Genomic DNA, 19284 nt, shown 5'->3' on the forward strand with positions numbered 1-19284 from the left:
ATCACTATTTGTAACCTTGCTCTGGCACAGCCCTTCCCAACTTACACCAAAAGCATCAGTCTCCGTTCTGTCAGTTGTTCCACTGGACTACGTCTTGCTTCAGTACACCTCTTCCATAGACTGAAGTCATTCTTACACTCCGTACAGGAAACCTATCATGCCCCCAAACCTTAATTCTTGTTTTTCCCCCCTTTAATACAACAAAAATATATGACACCACCTTGGTTCTATTTTATAACAATGTTATAAAAAACCAACCACTGATTTGGGGGAGGGGGGAATAGTACATTGAGCCTATGGGGCATAGGTCCCTCACACTGTGCGAGATGACTAGCCGTCTTTAAAGGAGAAACTCAAAATGTTAAAAAAATGTTTTAAAATTCCAAACAGACAGATTTCAGCTGTCCGTTACCAGCTATACCCTTTCATGGTCAAATTATTGCTGCTGTTTTCACAAAGTATGTGTTTCATATGCAAGGTTTCAAAACTAGAATACTGCTTCTTAGCCAAATCAAAACCAAGGATTTCAGCAAAATAGTTCTTGAGCCGACAATTTATTCAGTGCTGATAACTTCTGAAACGCCCCCTACTATATCTCCCTTTCATCTCTAATCTCTGTCCATATTTCTTACATCCGTTTCACTTTTCTTTCTTACGTATCCCTCGTTTTATTTTCCTCTCACATCGATTTCCCTCTCTCGTTGATGCTGTATTGGCTTCTCTTCCTCACAATATTGATTTTCAGTATACTGAAAAATGAGAGGAAAACTGATGGTTTCATGCAAAATACTAATTTCCAAAGTTTCAGTTTTATGTGCTTTCTTTGGTATTTCTTTGGAAATCCTGATTTCATCACCAAAATCCTGATTTCATCACCAAAATACTGATTTACAGCTTTTAAAATACTGAAATATTCTTGTTCAGGTTGAGGTTGGCAGCTCTGTAATATTCATTCACTGCCATTTATTTTGATTCCAGAATCTAGGCAAAACCTTGAAATACGGAAAACATTTCCTGGAAGATTAATCGACTCCACAAATCATAAGACACCAAACAAATAGTCATTTCCATTTCATTGGGACATTTATATACAAATATACAAATGTTACATTAAAATTCTTCCAAAACTTTACAAAATGTGATGATATGACAGCAGTGTTTGCAATAATACATGTACCCAGCAGTGCAATACACAAATGCGATATGATTTACTTGAATATATCAAGACACTGCTCGTCTGCTACGATGCTAAACCAATTTGATATTGGCAATTAAACAAAAATATCTTTACAATATTTAATAATTCTATGTACAACATAATAGAGGCATCATCATGAATTTTCACTGGATGTTTGTACATGTACATAAACATTTCAAAAAAGTACAAGTACATGCAAATTTATTACATAATTTTTCTTTGTATGTGTGTATAGTAATGGAAATCATGTTTATAAAGGTGTGTAAAACATAATTGCAAGAATCACTTTGGGTCACACTCGCAAATGAGAATATCTTCTCTTGTTTTAATAGAAAACAAATAATTTGCTGTAGAATGAATTAATCCTAAAATAAATACAATTGATGAGTTATCGTATCATACTATATTCAAGAAAAGGGCAATTTATAGTGATTATCAATATTAAAATCATTAATTAACAAAAAATAAACATCTTAAATATGAATTCACTAAAGTTGATTACTAAGAAATGTATATCAAAATCAAGTATCAAAAGAAATAAATAACACTTGCTTTCCTAACATCAAATATTCCATGGAGTAGTTATTTCATGTCTCCATTATTTTAGCAAAGCAAGCAAACATAGTGACTGTAGTGACATATTTGTTTGCATTTTGTAATTCATCAATCTTATGCGATCATAAAACATTTAAAATAGAAATTAAATGTTGGTTCTAATCATCTAGATATTAGGTGTTTTAATTCAATGCAATTGACTATATAAAAAGTTTGAGGAAAACAAGCACAAAATCATTAACCATTGTGAATAACACATTATACATGAAATTAAATAGACATTTAATTGGTGTTCTGAAGAAATATACCTCCCTAATGAGTGATGTATTGTTCTCGCATCTTAACGTATGGCATACATGTAGCACCAAAGCAGGAAATATTTCCCTTGATCCTTCAAATGTGTAACATATCCCATTGGCAAAGCTGGGTATTTCTGAATGTCCATGTCTTAAAGTCTTTTGATGCTATAGTAGGCATGCATCATTCTATAGGCTGAGCTATCCTGGGTATAACTGGAAGGATGAGGTTCCCATACGACGAGTCTTGAGTGATGAAATATGCTGAAGAATTTGTATGGGCATGCTGCATGGGGAGGACAAAATAACGATCACTTATTAATTTTTTTTACGAACCAAAAACAATTCATCAAGGAAAAATGTAGATAGAGTATGGGTCTGGTCATGAAAATAAATGGAATACTTACATTGATTTGACATAAACACAATAAAAGAGATTCCAGGATTGCTGAATTAATGATGATTCAAAGATGACAATGACGTTATTGCCTAAACTTTTCAGCACTTAATCATGTACAGAATCAACCCTATGGAGCTCGAGCTCTTTCAAATTGCTTTGAAATGACCAAGGCCACTATTTTTCTGTAAAAACAATTCAATATACCTGCAAAGCTTGTTGCTGTTTATTAGCTGACATCTGAGCTTCTTGGGGGTCTCGCATCAACTGAAATAAAGATTTAAATGAAAAATGAATTTAAAGAAATATGGCAGGAGAGCAAGTTGGCCTACACTCCAATGCTAAATACAGGTAGAATTAGACCTTCCACTATACCGTTAAGTTATTAATATTTGCCAAAGTCAAGACAACTTTTTGTATACCAGATTATGCAAAATACAGGTATATATGTTATCTACCTCTATGTCTCCTAAGATCAGACCTGCCAACCTTCTACAACAAAAAAGTATTCTTAGAAGGAAAAAAAAATTATTTTTTTACAAAAAAGAGTATATTCAAAAATTTGTCTCAACATAACAATCGCTAGTCTGTTGTAGTGAGATCGAAGAAAAACATGTGAAATTACTCTACTTGAAAACTTGATAATTCACATATGCACACTTTTGGCTAAAGGCACCTAATTGAAGCAAGATAATTCAAGAAATCTGCAGTCCATGGTTTTGTACCATGGTACAATTGAAACTTACTTTGAGAATATAGGCCCAGGCATCATGTATAGTTGTTATTTTATAGATGTTTTAAAGAAATGTTATCATGAGCATTACTGGCATATTTGGCAACAATGTGAATAAAGTTTAATAAGAGGAGCCAGCTATTAAACTCGAGCGACATTCTTGACTTCAGCCTTGGATATTTCAGGCTTAGCAGAGAGATAGCGGCTTTACCGTGTGAGGATATGTGTAAAATATACAGAGCATTATATGATGTTGTTTGTCATATAACCCTTTGCACCAAGTGGGTAAGTACCAAAACGCTATCAAATTCCAACAAGGTCTAATGATAACATTTGAACTCATGACATTCCTTGGCACTCAGTAGCTTTAATTCTTTCTGTGCAATCTAGAATACTTACATTGTACTAAAATTATTACACTTGTAAACTTTCATACATTTTGTGGGCGTCATAGTAACTTTGCCTAGAAAACACGATTCCTGTGGATTTGTATAAGGAGTTCACCCATTAAAAGAAATTATTAACTCTGGTCTTTTGATGCAAACTTCCGTTAAGCTTTCAGCTGATACCTAATAATGGATGTGATTAATTATTAAATGTTACCAGAAAATGAATTCAACCTTGACTTTTCATATTGTTTTTTAATATCACAAAGTCTTATGTACTTACCCCCATTCCATTGTCTTTTAACTGCATTCCAGCTCTGAAATAAGTGGAAAAATATTAATAATTTACTCATTACAAAACTTTTCGAGTAACAGATATTATGAAAGTAACATAGACTATCATTCTAGATAAATAATAACAACAATAATAGTTACAATTTATACAGCATTTAATAACTTTGTGTTTCTAAGTGCTTTACATTGTAATTAATCATTACCCAGTCATCTGATCCTTCCGAAATATTAATAAGCATTTCTAAATCTATCACATGACTTATTTTCCTTGATGCAATTGGTATCATAGTCATATTCAAAATAAAATCAGGAAACACTTTGGGATATGATTATAATATAATTAAAATTACCTTACAATCTACAGAATTCATCATCTCCATGCAAAGTCGTAACGACTGGAATTCATTACCAGACTTTGCAATCACATAGCAAGTACAAATCAGTTCAAATCTATTCTAAATCCATGCCAGAGAGGCAGCATTTTCTGGAGGGGCAAATACTTTTAAAAGTAAACATAGGAGAAGTCAATGGCTTTATGGAACAACCCTCTGGACTTTTAAACTTGGCCCCTAAGACTTACCCCCCTGATTGCATCCTGGCACTCATTCGTTTCTTCTTCTCCTGCAAGTCTTCAAGTATTGCCATTCTATGATTCTGCTGTGCAACTGTGGCAAAGAAAATAGACATTTAACTGGAATATAATCTGTACTCATCTAATCTTTGACAAGGTCGGTTAACCATTATATACATGTTTGATATCATAACACTGACTGTAATAATTTATGAATTATCTTGAGAAATTTTAAATCATATCATCTGGTTATTTTTTTTTTTCAATGTTGACATACATTATGTAAGTTTATTATATGACCTTTAACATTTTCTCTCTATTCTCATTCCTCTGCTTGGTTTGGAGATCATCGGGTCATGTGAAGTAAAGTAGTGACCTGAAATTGCATTCATCCATTTGCTGATAACTGACTATTACATGACAGCTATATGAAATAGGGATTAGCAATTTCATGATTATCTTTAAAATTCTAAATCTAAAACCTTTATTAAATTTTGATATTGATAGCAGAACATGGTCAAAATTTACTGACCCTAAAATTCCTAAATGACCTTTGACCTTGATCTTCTAACCTGCAACTCATACTTGAATAAATTACCCATACATTTACTGTTCATGAATAGGTCCTTATATTTTCAAAGTAATGAAGACATTTAAAAAACTTAACATTAGTTACGAAAGATTATAAAAGTTCATTTACCCTACATGACCTGGCCTTGATCATGAGACCTGAAACTCTTACATGTACAAGATAATCACTATAAGTGATAGTTGATGACTCTTATTATGTCCAAGTTCGAGGACATTTCAAAAATTTAACCTTGGTTAAGATTTCAATCTTGATACCCAAAACATGGTCAGAGTTCATTAACTCTAATTTATCTTTAACCTTAACCAAGTGACCTGAAACTAATGCAAGATAATCAGTGATACTTGATTACCATCACGTCTAAGTTTCATGAACGGGTGCCACCTAACTCGGCCTCAGCATTGGAGACATCTTGGCCCTGCTGAAAAATTTGATGCCAACTCGTCCAATATCGTATCGCTTTTTAATTTTAGTTGAGAAATGTTTGTAATCTATTGACAACTTTATTGCAATGTTTTCTGCTAAGTGCTATGTCTATGATTTCAAACGATTTTTTGTAATTTTAAGACTCTAAGTTTTAAAGTTATCGATCTTAAAGGCCAAGTCCACCCCAGAAAATTGTTGATTTGAATCGATAGAGAAAAATAAAACAAACATAACGCTGCAAATTTCATCAAAATCGGATGTAAAATAAGAAAGTTCTGACATTTTTAAGTTTCGCTTTTTTTTCACAAAACAGTTAAACGCACAACTCAGTGATATGCAAATGAGAGTCGATGATGTCCATCACTCACTATTTCTTTTGTTTTTTATTGTTTGAACTATATAATATTTCAATTTTTACAGATTTGACAATAAAGACCAACTTGACTTAACCATAAACTGTTAAAATAAATGGTAATTCCACATGTTCAGGGAGTAATAAAATTTTGTTTCACATGACAATGCCAATGGGGAGAAAATTAGAATTTTTCATATTTCATATAATAAAATACAAAAGAAATAGTGAGTGGGTGACGTCATCAGTCTGCCAATTTGCATACCGTCCAGGATGTGTATGTACCTGTTCTTGTGAAATTAAGCGAAACTTTAAAATGTCATAACTTTCTTATTTTACATCCGATTTTGATGAAATTTTCAGTGTTTTGCTTGTTGGATTTTTCTCCTTTTAAGTTTTATTCAAATTAACTTTTTGGTGGGGTGGACTTTTCCTTTAAAGTTACAGAGGGTTTGGCTCACTCCTAGTACCAATGAGGTCCAACATTACATGTATGGACCTCATAGGCGACATCAGTAGTATTTTTGGTTAGAAATCTCTGAGAACAGGATATTTAGGCAATTATATCACAAGTACAAGCTATATTCCTTTCTCTTATTTGAATTATAATTTTATAGTGTAAATGCATCGTTAGCAACAACAAAAAATGAAAGAAATGAAGGGGAACTTACATTTTCACGGCTTTTTCCTGATTTTCTGGGCAGCTGCTCTTCTCTTCTGACTCGCGATCGAAGCTGATATGAAGATCACGTGATTCGCGTTCTCGTCAGCTGATCGGTTGGTTATTCTTTTCGTCAGACGTTAATAATATATATTTTATAATGCTAGCATTCATCGCTAATTTAGGTGAAAGAGATTGAAGTTAAACAGCGCCAGGTCGGAATCATAATTATTTTGGAAGAGTGTATTTATACACTCGATCTCATACCTGACGTAGACGGCGCTATTCAACAAATGCACAATCTTCAATATAAAAAATAAAACAGAAAGAACGCCTTGAACACAGGCCAAAATGCCGAACGATTTATCCGCGGCATTAACAACTATCGTAAAGGGCGCTCCATTTATCAATAAAGATGGACGCTAAGCTGTCTATGGCGACAAAATTTGCCGCAAATATTTACGAAGAATTGTGAGAAATGGTCTGAAAATGCAACAAAAGAACCGGTGAGTACCGATTAAACATTATTAAAGTTATAAATAGATTATACATACCTTGTAGATTTAGTTTTTAAGGTGATATTAGTGCTTAGTTCTAAGCTAGGGAGGCCCAAACGCGCGTGAGTGGAGGCCCAGTTTATTAGCACGGGCACTCATTCAATGAACAAGGTTATGATATAACCTTGTTCTCAGTTATATCTCCATGTGTGGCAAAATAAGGATGGCAATGTTTGGCTTATTTTCTCTTTTTCTTTGGGACAAATGCTTGATTTTTTTACACTGACAGTTTTCATTACACCTATTTGTCATACAACTTGGCCCTTAAGTAAATTTGATTCTTTAAATTATTTATTTCTCAATTAAAAATAGAGATAAAAAATGAAAATTTTCTTGCCATATTATTTTCCACCAATGGAGGGCGTACACAAAAATATGCCCAAAATTCAAGTTTTTGAGCGCTCTAGTGAATATAAAAATCATTCTCAAGTTACTAATGAAAAATAAATTGCAACTGTACGTAAATTAGTAATTTTGGTTACAAAAGTGATATTTTAATCATTTTTTAAAGTGTGTGCTCTGTACAGCATTGGCATGCCATAGTCCAACCTGTAGATTCCCCACAGGCAGGGTGGTTGCAGTGAACAAGTGAGCACGGGTAAGTATTGGGGTGTCGCCTAGAGTGGGTTTGGCTTGGTTCAGATTTCAATGTTGAAGACGCCACCATCGCTATTGGAAAAGCGTAGTCTCGCTCTGCAATACAGGCGAGACGAAAGAAAAATGTTCAAAAACTCCTCCAAAAAGACGGACTTCAAGTTCAAGTTCAGGCAACCTATTTGACGTACTGTAGTACACTAACATGAAAATAAGTATATGGGACACACCAAGTTTTAATACCCACAGAATATGAAGACTTCAAGTTTTGCTATGAAAACCTGATTTTACCTTGATTTGTGCTAGATCCTGGGGCTGACATTTCGAGGAATGTTATCAATTGAAGAAAACAAATAAGCTACAATGCTGAAAAGAGAGCAAAATATCCAAAGAAAATCATCGACCAAGGTCCGAGGCCGAGGCTAGGCCGAAATTGGAAGCGACGTTTGAAAATGCGAAAGAAAACCACAAAGCAACGAACGTAGAGGGCAGCAACACACAAGCGTGTTGCTATAAGGAAGGTCAACTCGATACGCGCATGCAGCTGAGCTGCGCGCGTATTTTATTGTTCATGCCAACGAAATCAAATGCCGATCCAATACAACAACAAATTAGTAGCGATCAAAAAACGAATATGAAAGAATATGACTACAACAATATCAAAGATAACTTTAAAAATATGTTGAGGAATATACATACATATAAAAACATACTTTGATATTTAAAACTTTACAAATATAAGTTTCAGGAAACTAAAATCATTACCAAATCGGTGATTGTTGTTATCAGCGATTTCACCAGACGGCTGTATTAGGTGATTTGCGTCGAGACGATTTTGTGACCACTCGCAAAGCATTTCGGGATTGAATATAACCACCTTATTTTCTCTGAGCTCTTCGCTGAACCCATCATCACAGTGCAGCTGCAGCGCAGCGCGCAGCCAATGCAATGCATCCGATGCATGGGTTGTTTTTTCGCCGTCCATGCCATGGTCTCGGACTCAGAGTTGAAATTTAGACCCGGATTTCGGGGATACAGCGCCTTTATTTAAGATTTATAGACTTAAAAGTCAAATGACATTTAAAATTTGAAATCTAACCTTGAACAATCATCGTTGATTAACATCAGCCCTGAAGCCATTACACTTCAAATCAGGCCAGGCAAATTAGACGTCATTGTCTAAGTTGCTAGATCTATGACGAGTCGCCTGAAGCCCCAGCGCATCATCAATGTCACTAGCTAGCTGCGCGACTGGCCCAGCTAGACTCGGCGCACCCAGGCCAGAAAAATGACCTCGATTATTACGGTGGTTGTCTATGCATTTATTAGTGGTGCAGCGAAATTCAGCAGAAGAAAATAAGAGATATGAGGTATCCTCGTCACAGGCTTAATATTCCAAAATGAGGAAAAATGTCAAAATCATGATTATTTAAGCTAAATATTTTTTTTTTAAATAAAAGTAATATTTTTAATATTTATACCCAGAATAACCGATCTAATAATTGTTTATTAAAAAATATTTGAAATTAACAAATGAAAAAAAATCAACTCGACAAATTTCCCAAAACCCCACCTTATTTTTTAAAGTGGTCACAAAATTCGAGCGGAGTTGACCTTCCTTAGAGCAACACGCTTGTGTGTTGCTGCCCTCTACGTTCGTTGCCACAAAGCTAGTGTCTATGCGCTGCTTTCACGAGCGTACAGAGGGGCTTTCACACGTGAATCTTGAATCATCATAGGCGGATCCAGGGGGGGGGAGGGCCGAGGGCCCCCCCCCCCCCTATTGGCGGAGCAAATAAATGAAGAAAAAAAAAGAAAGAAAGAAAAAGAAAGAAAAAAAGGAGGTAAAAGAGAAGAGAAAACGAAGAGGAAGAAGACGAGTGAATAAAATGAGATGAGGGGAAGACTTATACCGAGGTTTTTTTACCTGACTGCTAAGAAAGCACGAATGCATGTGAGCAAGCAACCAGGGGACCGACGGCTTAAGGTCCTTTCCGAGGGACCTGGTAATGAGGATAAATGCCTTACCAAAGGGCACTAGCGCACCATTGGAAAATAAAAAGAATCTTTAGAGTCAAAATTTTTGCTCGCGCTTCGCGCTCGCATTGCATATAGTGATTTTCATATTTTGTTCAATATGGAGTTTAAATATCAAGTTTGGAAGTCAATATACAAAATATATTCCACCTCGGAAATCGAACTTTGGCATTATTTTATGTGATTTACAAATTTAATTTTAAAAAGTGCTCTGTAAAGATCAGTTTTATGGTCTGAATATTAACATTTTTTTACTTTGATTTATCAGGTACCTTTTATTTTCGGCGTGTATTCCATAAAGTTGTCAAAATATCCATTTACAGGTATAATTGTCAAAACGTATCTGCTAGCGCTGCACGCTCGCATTTTGATTGGCGAGTTATCTATGTCTAAATGAAGAGTTTAGTTGCAAAAGGGCTTAGGTCCACTTTGGACCATTCTGAGAAAAACCATGTTTTTTATTCTCACTTACTGCAATATTCTTATGAGAAAATAAATTGTCATGATGTACTACCATATCATGTGAACATAAAATTGGGTATAAAAGAAATCTACCTGTCTTCAATTTTTTTCCTATAAATTCTTTTAAAAATTATCATTGTGGACCTAAGCCCTTTTGCAAGTAAACTGAAATGAATCCAATCTATTTTGATTAAAAAAAGTGATTTTTCTTTGCCACTTTTTTCACGTTTTCATGTAAATTTCAAATTTTCTTTGTTTTCATCAAAGCGACTAAAAATTTAGAGGTTTTGAGACAGAAAACAATAAAATTTATGAACAATGGACCTAACCCCTTTTGACAAATGAGCTCTTCAGAAGAGTTTGTTTGCAAAAGGGGTTAGGTCCACTCCAAGAAAATCATTTTTTTTTTAATTCTCCTATATTGCATATTCTTATGCGAAACTAAATTTTCAAGATTCCCTACCATGACAACATAAAATTGAGTGTAAAAGAAATCTACCTTTATTTATATTTTTTAAAATATTCTTTTCCAAAAAAAATCGGTGTGGACCTAATCCCTTTTGCAACTTAACTGAAATGGACCTAAACCCTTTTGAAAAAAGAGTGATTTTTCTTTGCCATTTTTGATCACTTTTAAATAGGAATTTCAACTTTTCTTTGGTATCATCTTATAAAGCTACTAAAAAGCTATACATTGAGACCAAATAATCAAATTTGACGAAAAATGGACCTAACCCCTTTTGCAAGTGAGCTCTTCAAATATTGATTATACAAACTACTTAAAATCCCCTTTTCATGACAATTTATAAAAAAATTTGGCTCGCAATTTGCGCTCGCATCAATGGTTAAAAATATATTAACTGATGCATCATTTTCATAATTACAAAAGTGCTTGAAATGTCCAGTTTTCAGGGTATAATATCATCATTAGGCATTAATGAATGAGATATTAATTTAAATTGTCCTTTTTGTTTCATCTCGCGCTTAGCAAGAGGAGTTGAAAGTGCTTGAAATATAGAGCTGAAATTGATTCTTTTTTCAGATAAGAATATCAAATAGTTTAAGCTCGCACTTCTCGCTCGCTTTGATTTTCATGATAAAAGATTTATTTAGAATGGCTGGATTCTAGGTCTAAATATGAAACACGCGCGCGCATGTTTATTCAGATACTCAACTTGTTCTCTATTTAAATCATTATCCAGTTTCAGATCACAATATCAAAAATTTTCTGCTCGCACTCTGTGTTCGCATTATTACTGTAGGAAGATCCTCCATTACTCATTCTTTTTAAGATTTATAGGTCTTCGCGCTCGCATCAACTGTTTAGTTATATAGCTATCCTGTTCACAATTTTAAAAAAATAATTAAAAAAATGTTCCATTCTTTATGTAGAAATGTCAATTTTTTCAGCTCGCGCTTCGCGCTCACATTTATTGATTGTTAAAATATGTAACAACTTCATAGCTAAGTGCAAGCAGTCCTTAACAGGTACCTTTTCGATCAGTTTAAAACGTAAATTTTATAATTTTTTAAAATTTATAAATTTTCTGCTCGCGCTTTGCGCTCGCATTATTAATGTAAGGTAGACCCCAATTACTCATCATTTTCATGGTTTACAAATCATGAAGAGACTGAATGACTCGTTCAGTAGGTAAATCTCAAAATTTTACGCTCGCGCTCGCATCAATTGTTAAATTATATACCTATTCTGTTTAAGTTACAAAAAGTGCTTATAATTTCCATTCTTTGGGTAAAAATTTCAGCTCGCGCATTGCGCTCGCATTATTTGATTTTTAAAATGTGTAACGTCTTCATGGCTAACTGGATGCAGTCTTTAACAGGTACCTTTTCCATCAGTCCATTTCTGCTTCGCTTCGCATTCGTAGTTATTATTTAGTTGCATACACATCTTTTTCAGGATAACATTGCCCAGAATGTTCAAATTTTAGGGAAAAATACATAAGATTTCCCCAAAAAAATCAGCTCGCGCTTCGCGCTCGCATTATATAAATAAGGATTATGATATTATGTATTGACGTTGATTTATAAGAATAAAGCTAAGAAGTGACTATTAGGACTACCCCTTCAAAGAAACCAAAAATCAGCTTCGAGTTGCCGATCGGGGAAAATATGGTTGAAAAAAATTCCGCCCTCCCCCCTATTGGCGGAGGCTGGATCCGCCCCTGATTGTAATGATGATTACAATTCATTTTTAGAATCATCGGACCTTCCACACGGAAAATTCGTACCGTAATTTGAGCGAACCTTTGCTGGACTTTTTTGGACTAAAATTCAATTGCTTTATTGGCTATCTGCCACTGAAACCTTCTTGCATAATCCATTTGATTTGAGTTTTATATGAAAATCCCGTCGTCGTGAGCAAGCGATGTTCGAAAATTATATGCAAGAAGGTAATTCAAGGCCTATTTGCGAAATAAAAATTCTTAGTTTTGGCGTGAGCCATGTGTGCAGTTTCATTAAAAAAAAACTCTGGGCAATAGCTAGGCCTATTTAAAAAAAATTATCAAAGAAACACGTCTCATTTCACTTTAAACTCGTTTAAGTTTTGATTTTCTCTTACATTAACATCTTGGGGCATATATGTCATACATTAAAAGGCTTTATGGTGAAACTTTTTTTATTTAAAAAAGAATGTCTTTAGCAATAACATTTGGCAGTAAGTGTTACCATACATAGATGGAATCCTATTCCTATAAAGCAATAAGGGAAATATGGAAAATGGATGGGCATTTCATGGATGTATAAAATCTTGATCGTGATCAAATAAATTACCCAGCTAGGTGCTGTTCTCGACTAAAATTTTCTGGGGGAGGGGTGGGACATTTGGGGGCTTTTGACATTGGTTTATTCAATATAATGAAATTTGCCTTTTGTGGGAAGACTTATACTAACCAAGTAGCTAGTCCCCTCTCTCGATATCCCCCTATAAAAATATCTTTTTGATCATATGCGATGAAGATCGATTAGCGACCGAGCGAAAATAATCACATTTTCAAAATGCTTGAGAATGTGTTATCTTTATCATGCATCAGGGCTTGATGGGTGTTATCGGAGGGCATTTACCCGGGGGGGGGGGGCCACTTCCATTGACGAGTGGATACCATGCGCGACCAAGGGGTCTCGAAAAGCACCCTAAACACGTAATTTCCATATTCTGAAAATGCACCCCTTAACAAGTATTGGCGTGTGAAACCCTACCCTTAACAAGTATTGGAAACAAAACGATACTGTTGGCAAATATTCCCTGAAATGAACCCCTAAACAAGTACAGGAATGTTTTATTGTTACGGGTACTTCGGTCGTCGGCTTTACCTTGTTTGGTTTAGTATACGACCCCACCTTCTACACCTCGCGCAAATTGGACGTACTCTAAACACGAAGTGTTGGGGCAAAAAGGACATCCTTTATAAAACATTTTAATTTTGTTTTATCATCCCCGCAAATTCGACCCTAAACACGTAATTGTCCTAGCGAAATAGATACCCTTTTTTCATTATTTTTGTGTTTTTGACACCCTTATCACGTTACGTACGTAACGTGCCCTATCGTGAAAAAGACATCCTTTTTACGTGTTTTTTGGGTCGCGCATGGTATCCACTCGTCAATGTAAGTGGCCCCCCCGGGGGCATTTAACGATATGGGGTGGGGGAGGACTGGTTCTCAGGTTCTTCTTCTTCTTCTGTCTTGTGTTGAGTTGGCAACCAGTCAGAAAATGACTATTTTTGCCACTGCTTTGATTTGGAGCCTTCTTTGTGAGGAAGGAAACTTCTTTCCCCTTTTTTCATTTCCCAGGAAGTGGGTTTGTGTTGCATGTCGACACCAGCTGTTTTTTAAGAGCGATATTTTCAAAAGTTAGAGACTTTTGAACGTGAAAATGTATAAAAGAACATGTGGCAGAGAATGGGGTTTAATGTCAATGACACCCCTTGACTATATTATGAGGCAATGTGGTGACCAGGGAGAAATGTTTTGAACTGAAACCTAGCACTTGGAGCAACCTATGAACTTCCAAATACATCTGCAACACTTAAAATTACTGAATGGGAGTAAACATGATTGGCTGTAAAAAAAAAAAACGACCCACGTGATCACTGCCCTGTATAACACGAAAGTCTACACAATAGAGCAGTGCTGCAATAGAGTAGAAGAGAATAGAGTCAAATCATTCTACATGTTGCTTATATCACGGGGCGGAGGGCAGGGAGTGATTGGGGATGCAGCAAAACTTAATCCAATGCAAAAATGTGTTTGAAAAAACATCTGAAACCGCTATAAAACCATCAAATTTGACATTAAAAAATTGTAAAGTAAAATAATTCGGAGCGCTTTTGACAAAATACGGACAGGTTTAGAGTTGAAACTTCAATATCATGGCAAGTAGGCCCTATACAGGGAGGTTAATTTGAAAAAAAAAAGTCCAAGGCAGTCTATTAATACTAATGCAGGAGATCATTGACTTCCTTAATGTATTTTGCATTTAGTTGTTATTTTGCAAGGGAGCATTAAATGACCGAGCGAGGACATTATCGAATTTGAATAGTAGAACTTGATTTTAAAGCACTTTACGACATTAAGGGAATCCTGCATTAATTAATTTGTATTTATTTATCGTATTTTATTACGCTCATAACAATTGTAAATTTCAGAACATTGAAAATAATCGTCATACGATATTCAAAATACAATATCAGAAAGATTGAAAGGAAAACACACACACTAAAAAAGGAAATAACACCAGCTAATGCCTGCTTTTTGGGGAGCATTAAAAAGAAATCAAATTTCTGTTAGAAGACTCTCCTCATTAGCTGATGATAAAGAACATTAACATTAAAGTACAGTTCACATTTATAAAAATAACATAACATAGACATTTCTTATAACAACAACAATTTGAAAATTTGGGTAATGTACGCATATAGGGCCTACATAATTACAATATCTACTTTTTTTCTTTGTATATACGTGGTCGATTTTTTTGGGGGGGGGGGGTGGTATTGAGCGATTTTTGGGAAGGCTTCGATTTTGTCCCCAGGCTCCCCCAGAACCGCGCCTGAAATCACCGTGACCAAGTCCTATCGGCGAAAGTACCCGGGGGGGGGGGGTACTTAGATTTGGTTTGGACGGGGGTTGAAGATTCAAAACCCATACCCATTTTTACGGGTCATTTTGGCTAAAAAGGTATCCATTATTAAGGATTTATCAAAATTTGACAAGCAAAAAAAAAAAAGAAGTTATTACCCAAAATTGGAGGAGAATTTATGGACCCATGTTTAAGGCCATCTAAAAAATGGGGCCATGGACCCATGTTTAAGGCAAGTGAGTATCCAAAAATATGGGCCAGATGTTTAGGGATTTTCCAGCATAAAACCATACCCCATGTTTAGGGATTTCTTCCCGGCAAAAAAGCGACCCATTCCAGCGGCACATCCCCATTTGCCATATTTCGTGAGTACCCCGCCCCCCCCCTTCCCCGGGCCCGGGGGCGAAACTACAGCTCAATATTGCAGTTTTCGACACTGTCTCAAGTTCTATCTCATCAGCTTGTAGAAATCCTGTTGACAAGTTTGCCACTTATATATGGGCATGGATAAGATATTAAACCTTCTGCTCCGCTTCTCCACCAAAATTCAGGGAGGATCCGGGTAGCGAAATTAAGTTTTTCCCACAAGAGTTCCACCGGGTACCGGCATGGCTAGGCCCCGGCGAATAATTGTGTCTGTGTATATGTATACGAGTAATTAGGGCGGGTTCGGATTCCCGTCATGCACTGCGTGTTTGTTTACAAAAGTCGGAAATGCGTGCGCGTACGAGACGATGCGCATGCATGCATACGCATCTTAATCGGAAGCGCGTAACTTCCTTTATGACGTCACAATCGTAGCCTTAATTGGCTTTGTGACATCACATGATTGTGTTCTCATTTCCAGTATAATGTCCATAATACTTTTTAGTGGGGTAAAAATTACGTCAAACTTCCTCTCTCCCCCCCCCCTCTCTCTCTCGTTTTCTTCTGTTTTTTTTATAAGCTTTTTTATTTCTAATCCCCTCCTCATCTTTCTCTTCTACGTATAATTATTTTGATCCCGGCTATTGTATGCGAAGACGTACTATGCATGGGCCGCGGAACGGTTTTCAAAGTGGGGGGGCTGAGCCAAAAGTGGGGGGCTGACCATGCTAAAAATCACAATCATATGGTCATTTTTAAGTTTTTGTACACGGTTTTGGAAAAAAGTGGGGGGGGGGGGGGCTCCAGCCCCCCCCCCCCCCGGTTCCGCGGCCCCTGCTATGAACATACTTTTGTTTGTATATAGTTTTAATAAGATCAGCGGCATGCACATCTTCATCTATCTATCTATCTATCTATTTATCTATCTATCCAGTACTGTATCTATCTATCTATCTATCTATCTGTCTGTCTGTCTGTCTGTCTGTTTGTCTATCATCTATCTATCTATCTATCTATCTATCTATCTATCTATCTATCTATCTATCTATCTAATTATCTATCTATCTATCTATCTATCTATCTATCTATCTATATATCTATCTATCTATCTATCTATCTATCTATATGTCTGTCTGTCTGTCTGTTTGTCTGTCTGTCTGTTTGTCTGTCTGTCTGCATCTGTCTATCATCTATCTATCTATCTATATCTATCTATCTATCTATCTATTTGTGTATTCTTCTTATTATTTCTTAGTTATTTTTAAAATTAAAGTTTGTGAAAGTGCAACTCCTTTGGTAAATCCTGGATCCACTCATGTAGATATTATAACAATGAACCTTATTTGTCATTATTTCAATGCAGAAGATAAAAGATAAAATGAACGTAGGACGAGACGAACCCGGATATGATGCCGTACAGAATCGAGAGCTAGCGAGATGCGCGGTAAATATGTAGCACCAAGCCTGTGCTGTGCGGCACAGCTGACTCATATATATGATACCGGTGGGGTGCGTAATCATTGGACTCGTCTCGACTCTTTTGTTTTGTACTCTGTCACATTTATCACATCAAAACCATGAAACTGTATAATAGAGAATGCAGAAAAAGGGACAGAAAGTATCTTGGATGGGCAAACCTTTCTCTATATTCACTGACATGTGTATTTTTAATCAGCGGACCGAGTCTGGCAAATTGTTCGGGTGAGTGGCGATATTGTTTATGATGTGGCTTTATTGGTTACGATATTGGGAGAGTGGACCAAGAGCTATGTGCACATAGGCGCTTGCGATTATTTTTGCACGCAAGTGAATTAGCGTTGTCATGTTTCCATGATACTTACCTTTGAATAGCACACTTTTGAATAGCACATTGATTGAATTAATAATTACAGCACATCTGTTGTGCGAGTTAGTATACCAACCTTGGAAAAGTGTGAGTGGTTTTCACCTCGTTGGTGGATTGTGAGTGTTTAGTGATCAAAATATGAGTGTTTGGAGAGATGAAACCAATCAATGACATACTTTGTAAGTTGTAGACCCTAATTGATATTGTCCAATGAATTGATTTATTTCTCAGCCTGTTTTCTAGAAATGAAAATCCTTTTTTTCTTCTGAGATGAGACTGAGGTCTGAGTCTGTTCTCTGTTCACATGGGGGTTATATTTACTGAAGCAGCACTGCCCTTTGTGCCAACGTTGCTGGATCAGGGGGTGGGGATGGGTCTTGTCGTTCCGTTTACGCGTTAATACCCACAATCATTGTATTGTTTATTGTATGGCATATGAATGTCAAGATTGACTTGACCTGAATTTTGGTGGGTTATTTGGATGCCAGAGTCTGAACTCTGCACTTGAGACAACTCGATCCCGCTGAAAAATTAGGTGCTGTGTTGTATAATAATCGGATCGCTGTTTTCATGACTTTTGTATTGAATACAAATTAATTGAAATGATTTCTACTATGATTTCAATTGCTTTGTCTATTTTATTTTCAATACTCCCAAATTTTAGGTTTTATGATGGACGACTTGGCACCTAATCTTTTTGCGGGGCTAAATTGTCTCAAAATCAAATACACATGCCAATTTTGTTTCCTCTTGTGTCCGTTTTTGAGAAAATCCAAACTTCTCGACAAGCATCAAGAGATGGGCAGTTCCACGGTTACGGAGTGACATTCAGAAACAAATTTTTGCATTCAAACAAAGATATCGCCCATATTTGAATAGTTATTTGCAAAGAAATGGTACCTGACAGTACTTACGCGTTGATGAAATCCAATTCAAAATAATAACATTTGTATTTTGATCCTCTGAATTAATGAGATATGAATATTCATAAACATGGTTACAAAGTGATGCAAAATGGACTTGCATATTTGAGGAGATAATATATTGCTCAAACTCTGTGAACATTAAATTACTATCACAATTTTGATTTATTGATTGGATTCTATGTTGATCTAGTTTTAATATGCTGCATTACATTAAAAAATTAGTGTATTATTTCATTAATTTCGACTTCAACGTAAACCCATACCTGGTTACGGAGTGACGGTCACAGAGTGACATCAGAAATATCCACACACGGGCAACGTAAAAATTGACTTATATCTTAAAATTTTTGTTTGATAAGATGTAAAATGATGACCTCCAAATTATCCAAAAGAAAATTTTACAAAACAATTGAATGATAGTTTTTTGTTAAATTGAAATAAAGTAAAAAAACAATATATGTAGTCCCATGTATAAAATTTGTTATATGGTTTTGAATTTTCCTATAAGGAGATGCATAAGAAAAAAAAATTGTGGCTAATTATGTTCCCCTTTTGTATTTATGAAATTTCATATGGGTTTTGATAGAAAAATTTGAAATAGAGCCAATATAAATTTTTGGAAAATATCAACTTTTGCTTGGAATTGCCCAGATCGCCATTTTGCGAAAAAACAACTATGTAAAATTTAATACCATCCGATCTTATGTGCCCGGGGGGGGGGGGGGGTACTCGACCAAAAAAGTAGTAGGTATGTGCCGGGGGCTAGACAAAAAACGGGGGCCTTGGAACGGGCTTATTGTAAAAAGGAGGGTCCTCGGAACTACAAATGTTTGTGAAAACGGGGGTCCTTGGAACGGGTCGCCTGCGTGTGAGTGCGTATGCATCCCTATGGAACGTGCATACAGCTAGCCCGGCGGCACGGGCGCCGGGTGCGCCA

The 19284-nt window shown here is 35.8% G+C and overlaps 2 protein-coding genes across 2 annotated transcripts in view; one reads left to right on the forward strand and one right to left on the reverse strand.

Annotated features, from left to right (window-relative positions):
* Nucleotides 1–1064: 1064 nt before the first annotated feature.
* On the reverse strand, nt 1065–8078 carry LOC135156019 (SOSS complex subunit C-like). Its single transcript, XM_064106883.1, has 5 exons — nt 7901–8078; nt 4440–4524; nt 3849–3882; nt 2654–2713; nt 1065–2335 (listed from the first exon to the last, which is right to left on the reverse strand). Exons 1-5 carry the CDS (start codon nt 7929–7931, stop codon nt 2234–2236), a joined length of 312 nt encoding a protein of 103 aa, XP_063962953.1. The 5' UTR covers nt 7932–8078; the 3' UTR covers nt 1065–2233.
* An 8913-nt stretch (nt 8079–16991) lies between these two features.
* Nucleotides 16992–19284, forward strand: part of LOC135156020 (post-GPI attachment to proteins factor 6-like) — a 28398-nt gene continuing 26105 nt past the window's right edge. The window contains exon 1 of the mRNA XM_064106884.1: nt 16992–17276. Within this exon, the coding sequence (XP_063962954.1) occupies nt 17153–17276 (124 nt within the window). The 5' untranslated portion in view covers nt 16992–17152. The remainder of the gene's footprint in view (nt 17277–19284) is intronic.

This window comes from Lytechinus pictus, chromosome 11 (genome assembly GCF_037042905.1).
Source record: "Lytechinus pictus isolate F3 Inbred chromosome 11, Lp3.0, whole genome shotgun sequence".
Classification (NCBI taxonomy): Eukaryota; Metazoa; Echinodermata; class Echinoidea; order Temnopleuroida; family Toxopneustidae; genus Lytechinus; species Lytechinus pictus.